This window comes from Pan paniscus, chromosome 7, assembly GCF_029289425.2.
Source record: "Pan paniscus chromosome 7, NHGRI_mPanPan1-v2.0_pri, whole genome shotgun sequence".
Lineage (NCBI taxonomy): Eukaryota > Metazoa > Chordata > Mammalia > Primates > Hominidae > Pan > Pan paniscus.
In genome coordinates this window covers 74,274,342-74,287,766 of record NC_073256.2, presented here as the reverse complement: position 1 = coordinate 74,287,766, position 13,425 = coordinate 74,274,342, and the positions used below count along the sequence as shown (strand labels likewise).

The 13,425-nt window shown below is 37.6% G+C and overlaps 1 protein-coding gene across 6 annotated transcripts in view; it reads left to right on the top strand.

Moving 5' to 3' along the window:
* The window catches only part of NSMAF (neutral sphingomyelinase activation associated factor), a 79,075-nt gene that overhangs the window by 56,116 nt on the left and 9,534 nt on the right, over positions 1–13,425 (top strand). For 5 of the 6 annotated variants that reach the window (XR_008626399.2, XM_008975465.6, XM_008975464.5 and 2 more), the window contains 12 exons: positions 434–542; positions 3,079–3,255; positions 4,328–4,407; positions 4,931–5,021; positions 5,118–5,181; positions 6,443–6,494; positions 6,594–6,714; positions 7,101–7,232; positions 8,570–8,612; positions 8,920–9,083; positions 10,802–10,910; positions 12,183–12,241. Coding sequence is in view for 5 of the 6 variants with exons in the window: in XM_008975465.6 (XP_008973713.2) it covers positions 434–542; positions 3,079–3,255; positions 4,328–4,407; positions 4,931–5,021; positions 5,118–5,181; positions 6,443–6,494; positions 6,594–6,714; positions 7,101–7,232; positions 8,570–8,612; positions 8,920–9,083; positions 10,802–10,910; positions 12,183–12,241 (1,201 nt within the window). In the remaining variant the exon portion in view is untranslated. Of the gene's footprint in view, positions 1–433; positions 543–3,078; positions 3,256–4,327; positions 4,408–4,930; positions 5,022–5,117; positions 5,182–6,442; positions 6,495–6,593; positions 6,715–7,100; positions 7,233–8,569; positions 8,613–8,919; positions 9,084–10,801; positions 10,911–12,182; positions 12,242–13,425 lie in introns of those variants that run through there. The other variant, XM_055116571.3, reaches the window with a different exon arrangement.

Sequence of the window (13,425 nt, the reverse complement as noted above, 5' to 3'; positions counted from 1 at the left end):
ACTCTAGCCTGGGCAACAGAGCAGGACCTGGTCTCAAAATATATATATGTTATTTAACTTATGAAAGAAAGCTAAACATTTATGTTTGAAGAAGAGATGTGAAGACATGGATCAGCTATTTTTGAATTTCAAAATAACAAGTTCACAAAAGCTATTATTAATGAAAATATTCAACACCCAAGGTGATTTACAAAGTTTAGCTGAGATACTATCTTGTTCTCAAAACATTTATAAATACAACATATATATATATACACAAACGTATATGTGTATATATATCACTGAGTTAAATTTATAGATTGAAAATAGGAATATAAGTTATAAAAATAAACACAAATGTTTAACTGAATGTTTTTGTAATTATATACTTATATTGGGATTGCAAGATGAATACAATGCTATTTATTTTATTCTTTTCTTTTTGAATTTATAGGGCTTGGAAGTATTTTGCACAGAAGATGATCTGTGTTCCGACATCTACCTAAAGTTCTATGAACCTCAAGATAGAGATGATCTCTATTTTTACATTGCCACATACCTAGGTTTGGCGCTCACCCTTCATTGTTTCTTTCTTTTTTTTTTTTTTTTGGAGGCTGAGTCTCGCTCTGTCACCCAGGCTGGAGTGCAGTGGCACGATCTCGGCTCACTGCAACCTCCGCCTCCTGGGTTCAAGTGATTCTTGTGCCTCAGCCTCCCGAGTAGCTGGGACTACAGGTGCCCGCTACCATGCCAGGCTAATTTTTTTTGTATTTTTAGTAGAGACAGGGTTTCTTTTCATATGAAGGTAGTTCAACTCCTAAGGATCTGGGATAGGAAATAAGAGAAGAAAAATGCTATTTCTAGAATCGCTTCTTTGTGGTTCTAATTTCTTCTCATCAGTAACTATAATTGCCAAAATAATATTTTTAAAATTCTGGGAAATATAAATTCACTCTGATAATAGTTCATTCTGAATGTATGTTTTAAAAACTCTAGATAAATATATTTAAATGCTCTTATATTTTAACGTCCTCCAAATTGAATGGATTTTGAAGAATCCACTCAAATATTTTTATGTTCAGTCAGGTCTTATATTAGTTTATGAGAACCAAGACTCAGTTTTGTACTGCGAGGCAGTGAGTTATTCATATGTTTGTGATCATTGATTGTGGTCAGAACCACAAAGCTGAAAGACTGCAAAAGGAGCATGTTAACCTTCTATGCTCAATATACTGACTTTGGAGTGGAATTTGCTTTTAATTAATGATATTTCCTCAGTTTTTCATGGAAAATGTGAATTTTCCCACCTTTGCCAGAGAAAATACTTGTATTATGATGTTCAAGCCCAAAGTTTTTTTATTACATTGCAAGGCTAAATTAAATTATTCTAATTTACAAAGTTGCTAGATAACTGGAAAGGAATTATCTTTAAAAATGGATTTTGGGGCTAGGCATGGTGGCTCATGACTGTAATCCCAGCACCTTTGGAGGCCGAGGAGGGAGAATCTCTTGAGCCCAGGAGTTCGAGACCAGCCTGGGCAACATGGCTTGACCTCATCTCTACAAAAAAAATTAAAAATTAGCTGGGACTGGTGGCATGTGCCTGTAGTCCCAGCTACTCGAGAGGCTGAAGTGGGAGGATCGCTTGAGCCTGGGAGGTCAAGGCTGCAGTGGGCAGTGATCACACCACTGCAGTTCAGCCTGGGTGACAGAGTGAGACCCTGTCTCAAACAAACAAACAAACAAAAAAGGATATTGGGATTTTATTAATATCATCTTAATGTGTTTGTTATTTTAGTGTACCACAAAACTATTTGTGAAATTTGTAGTAAAGTACATCTTCCCTTAGAAATGAAATTTTACCTCAAGGAGGAATACTTGGCTTTCAGTAGGGAACATATTTTATTTTAAAGTAGGTTTATATATATACATTATATATATCTATGTAGTTATATATAGTATATATATAGTTATATATAGCTAGTATTTTGTTCATACATTAAGCTATTGAAGGTAACTTTAAGTATAGCTTTGTTACAAGTTTACTTTAATTTCCTGTCTCATGATCTAGGTTTTTAAATTTTATTTTTTTTAACTATAACAAGATTACAATAAAAAAATCAACTTTCATGGTGAGTCCTAAAATCTCAAGCCAAAAACTTTGCCATGATCTAAAATATCCATTTTCTAAGAAACTGTCAGTTCTCACTGAGTTTATTCCTAAGATTGTTCATACTTTTTCTGAGGGGTTTCAAAAGTAGAAAACAAGGGGGAAGTGTGTTTTGATTTTTGAAGCCCTTTCCTAGTAGCTGATTAAAGAAGAAACTTGGTAAAAGTAAATGAGAATAAATATTAAGAGTTAAGATGCTTAATGCATCAGGAAAGGTTGAAAGCAGAATTTTCTGAACAAAATGGAAAATCCACTTGTAGGACAGTTAATTTATTTTACACTCTGAAAGGGAAGTTCTCATTGCTGCATTTATCTAAGATCTCATTTTTCCTGAGGTATTTCAGGGGGCAGGTCTTGTTCTTTTAGTTTGAGAATTGGTCCTCCTGCCAAATGCCTGTTTTCTTCTTTAACAATTTCTTTTCTTTTCCTTAGTCTTCACATGCATAAATAATATGTAGTCATTGACAAATTAGCAGTAGTACATCTCTTCCAAGCCTAAAAGAAAACTAAAAGATTGCTTTAATTTCATAAATAATAAAAGAAATAAGCTTTCCCAGATGGCCATGGGTTTTTAAATGCGTGGAGACACAGCACATTTGGAGGGATTCTTTGTTACTGTATCAATATTACCTATTAACATGTAATATTTATATATTTGCTCTACACTTTTGTATTTGTTTAGGTTATGTCATATTGTGGAGGGTAGTGTAATAGCTCAGTGTATTTAATAATTTCCCCTCCTTGATCTTGGAACTGTTTATACATAGTTGAACAAATACTTTATGAAAACAAGTCAGCAGCCTACTTTTCTTTTTCTTACAATGCATTTTTCAAGAATGCACAGGAATGGTCTACACGTTAAGCCCCTAGCTTTTGCATACTAAGTTTGCGAAGTTAAGTGGCAGACCTCGTGGGTCCTCTTCCCCCAGAGCACCATGTGGCGGAGCACACTGCTGAGAGCTACATGCTGCAGTGGCAGCGTGGACACCTTTCCAACTATCAGTACCTCCTTCACCTCAACAACCTGGCCGACCGCAGCTGCAACGACCTCTCCCAGTACCCTGTGTTTCCATGGATAATACATGATTATTCCAGCTCAGAACTAGGTAACTGCCACACGTGGAATTCTGACCAAGTTGAGTGGGGAGTGGTCATCTGTATTGTTTTTAAAGGAGAGAATAAATTCTGTTTTATAATTGTGATGTGACATGTGAACAAATTACAACTCATTTCAGTTGTATTGCTAAGGACTGCCAATTTCCATTCCAAGATACTACATAAGTGTTACGTAAGTGTTTCATGTATGTTTTTTCCACCATACTTCTTGAAGGACACAGAGAGAAAAAATGGGCATGATTTTAATCCAGGGTTATCATTATTACCTATAAGTACCATGTTTTGAAATATTTGCTTCTCACTTTGAAAATTTCACTCACCTTATATTATTTTTAAAAATCACATTAAAAACTGTGATTATTTGTTATAGAACACTTGGAAAGTCCTGAAATAATCAAAGAAGAAAATAAAAATCATCCATAATTATATTACAGAGATAACCACTTTACCTTTGGGGTATATCTACTCTTCTCTTGCTACCACAGATTATTTTAAGAAAAATGTAATTGTATTGTAACTTTATTTTGTAATATTTAAAAATTATATATTGTGAACAGTTAGTTCCTCTTGACACATTATCTTGAACCTTTGTCCTTGAAAGAGATAATAGATTTTCTAGAAATATGATAATGTATTTCTCTGAAAATATTTAGCTCACTAGTTCTCAAATAGGCTAATATTGCAGAATAATAATATTCACTAGAATTCGAATGTAGAAAGTAAATCTTGGTAGAAGAATAATGGCTTTTAAAATTTTGTTGTTGTTGTTGTTTTACTTGGAATATATATATGTTCCTTAATCAGAAACTTTTTTAAAAAAATTAATGTTCAGGGCATTGTCAAATTAGAGATATTGCTATTAAGTGGTTGTGTCTAACTTAAAACTCAAAATTGCTAACCTTTTCTTTACATCTACATAAATAACTAACAAAAATAACTCTCATGGATTGCTCTCAATTTTTAAAAAAACTTTTGTGGAAGTAAATGTGTATATTTGAATTAATTCAGGAGGTTAATGGTACTAAGTATAAGCTGAAGTTATTTATTGATTTATGTTTATAGATTTGTCAAATCCAGGAACCTTCCGGGATCTCAGTAAGCCAGTGGGGGCCCTAAATAAGGAACGGCTGGAGAGACTACTGGTATGTGGACTTAGAGATTCTTGGTTTCTAAGCAAAACGAGAAGCCATGGCCTGTGTTTTTATGGAAGGAAATTCGTTTCTCCAAGGCTTAGGGGAATTATACCAGTGACTCTACGTAGAGTTTTTTCTTACTTTTCTCCTGACCGTGAATTAGCTGCTCACCATTTGCATTTCTTGTCTGCAGTTTAGGAAGGAGGAGGGCAACCTGTTTACAGGTTCACTGAATTATTTTCATGAAGGCATTCTGTGGTAAATCGCATAAGAGACACATAAAATCAGTTCTATTTAATATAGTGCCAATATTTTGTTACCATTAAGCCAGGGAAACCAAAATACTTGTCTCAGGAATGCTGTTTAGCCACAGATTTTCTTTCCCTCTTATCTTCTCCTTTTCTTATCTAACAGAGAAATTAAGGAATATGGTATATCTATGTTATGATTTCTTTCAGGCTTTTTCTACTTGTCAGTTATTATTTCATAGCCAACACTTAGCTCTATTTTTTTTTTTTTTTCTGTATTCTAGACACGCTACCAGGAAATGCCTGAACCAAAGTTCATGTATGGGAGTCACTACTCTTCCCCGGGTTATGTACTTTTTTATCTTGTTAGGATTGGTAAGATTCTTTATCATTACCCCCAATTAAATTTTATTTCACTGTATTCTTCAATGATTCTGTGACCTGACTTACCTCTGACTTTTTCCCCTCTAGCACCAGAGTATATGCTGTGCCTGCAGAATGGAAGATTTGATAATGCAGATAGAATGTTCAACAGGTTTGATACAAATGCCTTGCTTATCATTTTTAACACTTTCTGATTGTATATATACAACATACTTGTTTCAAAGCACTGGATATAATAAAAAAGTAAAGAAATGTAAAAAATCACTAATTGTTCTATCTATTCCTCTCAGGCTTTTTCTAGACATGTATATGTGTGTGTAAATGTGAGAACATATTTTATGTACAGCTTTTTGTCCTACCTTTTGTAGCCTAATATTAAATCTTAAAGTTTTTCCCATATTATTAGATATTCTTCAAAACAATGATTCTTTTTTAAAATTATTGTATCACATTCTAACATATGCCATATTTTATGTCAACTTCTTTTCTCCATTGTTGGGCATTTAGATTGTTTCCCACACTTTATTATTCTTGATAATTTTGCTGTGAATTGAATACAGCTCCCTGTGTGTATTTAGATGGCTTTACTTTTTAAATTATAAAAGTAATATTTTCTTGCCAAAAAAATCAGCAACTATAAAAAAGGAAATAAGTTTACTTGGTATCCCACCACACTGAGATAATAATTGTTGTAAATTTTTTGGTATGTCCTTTTCATTTTTTTTGAACTCTACACATATCTAATAATAATTCCTTTTGCAATGAGCCATTCAGATAGTGGTGCTAATCTTTTTTTTTTTTTTTTTTTTTGAGACAGAGTCTCGCTCTGTCGCCCAGGCTGGAGTACAGTGAGCGGAATCTCAGCTCACTGCAACCTCCGCCTCCCGGGTTCAAGCGATTCTCCTGCTTCAGTCTCCTGAGTAGCTGGGACTACAGGCACATGCCACGATGCCCAGCTAATTTTTGTATTTTTAGTAGAGACGAGGTTTCACCATGTTGGCCAGGATGGTCTTGATCTCCTGACTTCGTGATCCACCCGCCTTGGCCTCCCAAAGTACTGGGATTACAGGTGTGAGCCACCGCGCCCTACCAGTGGTGCTAATCTTTCAGTGTGGAGGCACCCTGCTCCATTTGGCCCTTGGATGAGGCAATGTGTATATGGTAGCTAATGGTGTGGACTCGGACTCTATGCCCACTCCCGCCATGTGACCCTGGAGAAGTTACATAAACTCTCTGGGCCCCAGTGTTCCCTTTTGTTAAAGTGGGACATTCAGAGAGATGGTTAGAACTATGTGGAAATGACAAACAGAAGTTAATACAGGTAAAGTGTAGAACAGCCCCCAAGTGCATAGGAAATGCTGCTATTGCTATTTCCTTAGCTGAAAATAGGTGAATTTTTTTTTCATATGTAGTATTGCAGAAACTTGGAAAAACTGTCTGGATGGTGCAACGGATTTTAAAGAGGTAAGCAGTTAATAAAGCTGATGAGTAACTGGACTTGGGGTTTCTAACTGCTTTAAAACATGTTTGTTGTTCTTTTTTATTTTTCCCCAAAACTTTCAGTTAATTCCAGAATTCTATGGTGATGATGTGAGCTTTCTAGTCAATAGCCTGAAGTTGGATTTGGGAAAGAGACAAGGAGGACAGATGGTTGACGATGTGGAGCTTCCCCCTTGGGCTTCCAGTGAGTCCCCCCTTGGAGGTGTTGTATTATAGACATGCTTTACCAAGTAGTGCAATTTCAGTAATTATTTTATTGCTTAGATTTTTAAAAATCACAATATAATTCTCTAAATAAGGATATATGAGCCCTATTCCATATCAGAAGTATTCTATGAGTCTATGATGTAAAAATATTAATATATATTTGAGAGACCTTAATGTGAAAATGATTCTTGCCACTTTTTTCCCTAAAAAACTTACATTTCATATGATAGAAAAAGAAAACTGCATTAAGAAATATGGACCTCTTGCCTGTCCTAGAAGCTTTATATACATATAGATAGACAAGATAAATGGGAGGAAAAAAATGAAGACTCCATGATTTTTCGATTGAGTCTAATCTAATAGGTCCCGAGGACTTTCTCCAGAAGAGCAAAGATGCATTGGAAAGCAATTATGTGTCTGAACACCTTCACGAGTGGATTGATCTAATATTTGGCTACAAACAAAAAGGGAGTGATGCAATTGGGGCCCATAATGGTATGTAATATTCATTGAAATTTTATTTAGCATTGGGTGAATATTTAGCATTATTCATTTTCATTGGAAAATGAAAGCAAACAATACCAACAAAAAAATGAGGCCAAAGCAATTAGTCTTATTTCTTCAGTGGAAGCATGTTCTGTCAGACTCCAGCGTCCACTGGCTGCATGACCCTGGATCAGATATTTTTTTGGTTTTCTTTTTGAGATGGAGTCTTGCTCTGTCACCAGGCTGGAGTGCAGTGACACAATCTTGGCTTACTGCAACCTCCGACTCCCTGGTTCGAGTGATTCTACTGCCTCAGCCTCCCGAGTAGCTGGGATTACAGGCACCTGCCATCATGCCCAGCTAATTTTTTTGTATTTTTTTTGGTCGTGACAGGGTTTCACCATGTTGGCCAGGTTGGTCTCAAACTCCTGACCTCAGGTGACCTGCCCACCTCGGCCTCCCAAAGTGCTGGGATTACAGGTGTGAGCCACTGCGCCCAGCCCCTGGATTAGATATTGACTAACTGATAAGGAGGGAGGACTTTTGCCCAAATAACACCAAATTCATCCTGGCCCCAAGAGGTCTTTTTATAAAGTCTTCTAATTTTAGCATATACTCTACATCCCACTGAATAATTTCAATTAAAACTCTATTACAGTGTGATAGAACAGTGGCCTCAATTCCTATGGAAGACCCAGAGTTTCTTTTCCTTTTCTTTTTCTTTTCTTTTTTGTTTCTTTTTTCTTTTTCTTTTTTTTTTTTTTGAGACAGAGTCTTACTCTGTCACCCAGGCTGGAGTGCAGTGGCGCAGTCTTGGCTCACTGCAACCTCTGGCTCCTGGGTTCAAGCAATCCTCCTGCCTCAGCCTCCCAAGTAGCTGCCAGAGTTTTTTTTTAATTTAACAGAAAATAGCAGCAATATACCTTCTCTTCAGTTTCAATGCTTATCTTCTTCCACATTTCTCATGTGTGTTTTCTTTTTTTAATAAATGAACTCACATATAATCCATATCGCCCATGTTCATAACAAGGAGCTGTAGCTGGAAATTCAGACCTAATTTTTTACATGGAAATTCCGTCTTATTAATTCTATAAGTCATGCTTCCTCTCAGGAGAAAACAATGCTGACTGAGATGACAGGTCCTCTACCTGACAAGTAGATTTTTGTTCATCTGAAGATAATATTCAAGTTGCTATTTACTGCAGTTGGATATTAGTCTGTTTTGCAAAGTGCATAGCAATTTCTTTGAACATGAGTTTTAAGTTGTTGCATTGTTTAGGTTCTAAACAGTGTATATTACATTGAAATAGCACATCTTTCAATAGTGTTTTGTATGTCTTTTTCAGTATTTCATCCCCTGACCTATGAAGGAGGTGTAGACTTGAACAGGTACTTATATGTCAATAAGGAGTTTCTACTTGAGTTATAAGATATGTCTTTATCTAAATTATTATTGTATTTATTTGAAGGTTGAGGTATGGAAATTTTAAAATGAATTCTATCTTGCTTTCACTGTTGTGTTACTGAGCATCAGAAAATATTCTGAAGGTCTGTAATGAGGTTTAGACTCCTGGTACATAGTTGCTGTCATTATTTGAGGGTTAGTCCCTCCTATTGATCAGTACTATTTGAAATGCGTGCTTTCAAGGAACTCGAACCTAGTGGTTCACTACATTATTTGTGTTCTGTCCCAAAGCATCCAGGATCCTGATGAGAAGGTAGCCATGCTTACGCAAATCTTGGAATTTGGGCAGACACCAAAACAACTATTTGTGACACCACATCCTCGAAGGATCACCCCGAAGTTTAAAAGTTTGTCCCAGACCTCCAGTTATAATGCTTCTATGGCAGATTCCCCAGGTAAATTTTGTAAAGAGAATAAACGTGAGCACCTTTTGTTTCTCTTCTGTGATGAAGATGTTTCTGAAGAGGAGATAAGACATATACTGTTGTGCTACTTAGAGATGATTGTGTTCTCCTGCCTTATTGCAGTTCTCCTGAAAACAAATACCTGTTTTTGCTGATGTTGTTTGTTTTCAGCTATAGACTGTAAGGGAAATCAAATCGCTTTTATTTTCTGGCAATTGAATATGAGTGAAAGTTGGCCATATATGTTTTGATGTGGTTCTCTTTCTCTTCTGTGGTTTTGAAGCTGGTGTTTGATCCTTAGCTATTCGCCTTTTCATTCTTACAGTCCTAGCTGTCCAGTCTGCCTTCCCAGTCACTGTCAGCCCTGCTGTCTTCCAGAAAGGACTTTCTCTGGCCCTAATTATGCTCTTCTATACCCACACACAGATCTTTTTTTTTTTTTTTTTGAGACGGAGTCCTGCTTTGTCCCCCACGCTGGAGTGCAGTGGCGCCATCTCGGCTCACTGCAAGCTCCGCCTCCCAGGTTCACGCCGCCATTCTCCTGCCTCAGCCTCCTGAGTAGCTGGGACTACAGGCGCCCGCCACCACGCCCGGCTAATTTTTGTATTTTTAGTAGAGACAGGGTTTCACTGTGTTAGCCAGGATGGTCTCGATCTCCTGACCTCGTGATCCACCCTCCTCGGCCTCCCAAAGTGCTGGGATTACAGGCCTGAGCCACCGCGCTCGGCCCCACATACATCTTGAATTCAAAGTGCTCTCTCTTCTTCATTGGATTTCACTTATTTAACATTTGACAAACATTTACAGGGTATCTGTTCTGCGCTGGGCATGTGCTAGGCACTAAATTGAACTTGACCCAGTTCTCACATCTAATATTTGGAAAAGTAGGAAAGAACACTCACCTTTCTCCAGTTACCCAGGTTTTAGATTTTACCTAAGACAACTTCAAACCTACAGGCTTCCAGAAGGAGGTTGACACTCTGTGGAGCTTTGGGAGCAAAATCACTTTTTATCTCCTATCCTCCTGTCTGTTCCAAGGACATCGAGACATTTTAGGCATACATAGCTGAGCATTCTCTCAAGCATGGAGAAATAGCTTCCTGGAGTTACATGACCCAGGGGTAGCTTCTTTAAGAGAGAATACTCTAGAGGGTTAAATCATGAATATCACAGGGTTATCTTGTGATGCTGTTTCAAACTGCACTCTGCTTAGTCACCAGGCTGTAACCACTGTCATGTGATTGTTTTAAGATGGTAATTGTTTCAGCCCTTCTTAAAGCAGAAGTAAAAGGATTACTCCTGCCAGAAGCCCTTGCGGTAATTGATTTCATCTCTGCTTTCCCCACCCCAAACCAAAACAAAATTGTTGCATTCTTAGGCAACTGTCAGGTTTTTGAAACAATGTTGACAAGGAAATGATGACTCAGTCTTGTATTTCCCCAAATTCATAAGTTAGAGGCCGAGTGAAAACTTTGCAAACATTGTTAAAGTATAAAAAGATTCCAGTATTATTCAAAGATACTTTTAATCTTTCTCTATACAATTTTTTTCCTTGACTAACATGGAACCATCTAACAGGTACATTTCAAAGCAGTTATATTGTGACAGGGTGTTTCATTTCTTAGTTGTTTGATATTAATAAAAAATATTGTTAATCTGATGCTGTTGTCTGTTGGTAACTTAGTTGACTTAGCGAGAATTTAATGTAGTCTCTCCAGGTGAAGAGTCTTTTGAAGACCTGACCGAAGAAAGCAAAACACTGGCCTGGAATAACATCACCAAACTGCAGTTACACGAGCACTATAAAATCCACAAAGAGTAAGAATATCTCTGCTTCTTCTCAGCAGCTGATAGTCCTGGCAAAAGTTAGGGTCTTGGCATGGGATTAAACTGTTTTAAGCTGAGTCAGAGGGAAAATTCCCTTTCAATGTTGTCTTTATTTTTAAAAATCTCCCCAAAATGTCTATAGTGATCTCCACCTGAGGTAGATGTAGTAGGGAAAGTTTGGCATGAAATGATTTGTGGTGGCTACCGTGCTGTCATTTCTGCAGTCTGTCACTTCACAGTACAAGATGTGGTCAGCAGAGAGCAGCCAGTTTTGTGCCTCTCAAATTGGAGTACACAGCTCCTTGAATCTTTGATGGGAGAAGTGTGATGTATACCCCACGAGTGTTGGATTTACACATAATGTAGGTGAAAAGGCACCTTTTAAAAAAATTAGCTCTCCCAGAGAACATTGCAAAGTTCACATGAATTTTAAAAACAATAATTATGCTTCTAAGAAATTGGGCTTGCTGTTGGACCCAGAGATGATATGTGTGTTCTCTGCCCTCTCTAATTAAGACCTTCATGTTCTCTGGTAGAAAGGCTTGAGAAGCACTGACCTAGCCTGTTCATCCTACTACAGAGAGGAAACCCAGGTCCAGAGACTAGGCCCCACCTTGCTCCATGACCACAGACAGCCCCTCCGGCATACAGGTCATGGGTGGAGCTGGGCATGCTGCTGTGCATTAGATGGATGGCTTCACATCACAGTCCAGCCTCCCGAAGAGAAACAAGGAGTTTTGGCTGATTCATGATGACAATGGCTGTCTTTTCTCAACTTCTCTAAATGGCACATAGGAAGGGACCTTGTAATCCAAGGTAGTGAAGACTGAATGATCCTTTAAGAGGACAGGCTGGAACCTATTTTCTCATCATTGAATAGTCACTGAGTAAATTAGCTTCAGTAATCAGCAAGTGAAGTGACTGTGAAGAAGAGTTTGTCCTTTTGGTGATGGTCAAACGAGGGGGAATAGAAGGAGAAGAGCTTTCCAATTGCCAGAAATTGTCAGGAATATGTAAAGCATTGCATGTGGAGCACAGGGAAGCAAAGAGTGGGGATGTTTTCTAGCCACAGGCATTGCCAGAACATTAGAAGGTGCCAAGCAGTGATTTGGTAATGGCAGGTTTATGCTAGGACAGATCCGGCAGACATGCTGTGAAGAAAAAAATTAAGGAAACTTGGTAAAATTAAATCAAGGACATGAAACAAAGAGGGTATCCTAACACATCATGAGTAGTAATTTGTGAAACTTTGTTTTTGAGCAGAGCAGTTACTGGAATCACGGTCTCTCGCAATGGATCTTCAGTATTCACAACATCCCAAGGTCAGTGTTCCTCCCCGAAAGGCGGCTTAACCAAAATCCTAGAATGTCTGAGTTCTTTATTATTTAGCTCGTGGTCAAGGACTGCACTTGCATGTGCTGCCTCCACATAAAGTAAACTTAGAGCAGTTCCTTTGTGGTACATTACATAGAGTTTCATGGTAATTTGCCAAAAATAATAATGAAACATCTTTCTGTTGCTGATGAGGTTTCCCAGAGTTGAGGACAGAGGACAGAAACAGCCTCCTTTCCACACCCTTTCTGGGTCAGGCCCTTCCTGCCTGCCATGAGAGGTGCCCTGTCCACTTGTTGGGGTTGGCTGTGAGTAGCAAGTGCTGTATCAGAAATTGATGTGTGCCTGTCGGCACGTGGAAATGCAGATTTGCTGTTACGGTTTGCAGTTTTGTCATTCAGTGTATATTTCTTCGGGATATTTGATTTAGCTCAAAATCAAATTCATGTATTATTTAATATGCTTGTACATTATCAAAATTATAAAAACCCTTGCCGTGTGTCATTGATATGACTTATAGCTGAAAAGCAGAAAGCATCCCTTACTATATACACCATTGTTCTCTCCCTGGTAGTCTGCATTATATATTATTTATTAAAGTATGTCTTGGCCTTGTCATGTTGAGAGCACTGTGTTGGCACTCTGGAAGACGCAGAGATGGAAGGGTAGTATCTTTGCTTCCTGCTTCCATGAGAAAACAACTTGTTCTGACAAAGTTTGTAACTTTATAAAGTAAGGCTACTCGTTCTTTAGTCTTTATCATAGGAGATTATATTTTTCATTCATTAAGACAAAGTGCTATCCAACTAAACACTTTCAGGAAAATCAGAATGACTACTCTCAGATTCTGTTATCATTGTTTATGATCTGTAGCATTTCATTCTGTTCTTTTTCAAATACTGTCTTGGATTGTATATAAAAAAATTTTCCACAAAGCGTAGAAGTGATTCTACACAGTAGATCAAAAGGAAGTTCACATGCAGTTCCCAAACTGGGCCACGCCAGGGTCACCGAGGCACTTCTCTGATAGAAGGAAGCAATCTGTATTTTGCCAGGATTTCTACCTGTGGAGTTTGCCAAAAATTATAGCCTCAGACAAAGTGCTTTATCTTTAAGCACAACCTGTGTTCTTAGCAGGATTTGTCTGGGATGGCTTGTTAAATCGTTCAGCACA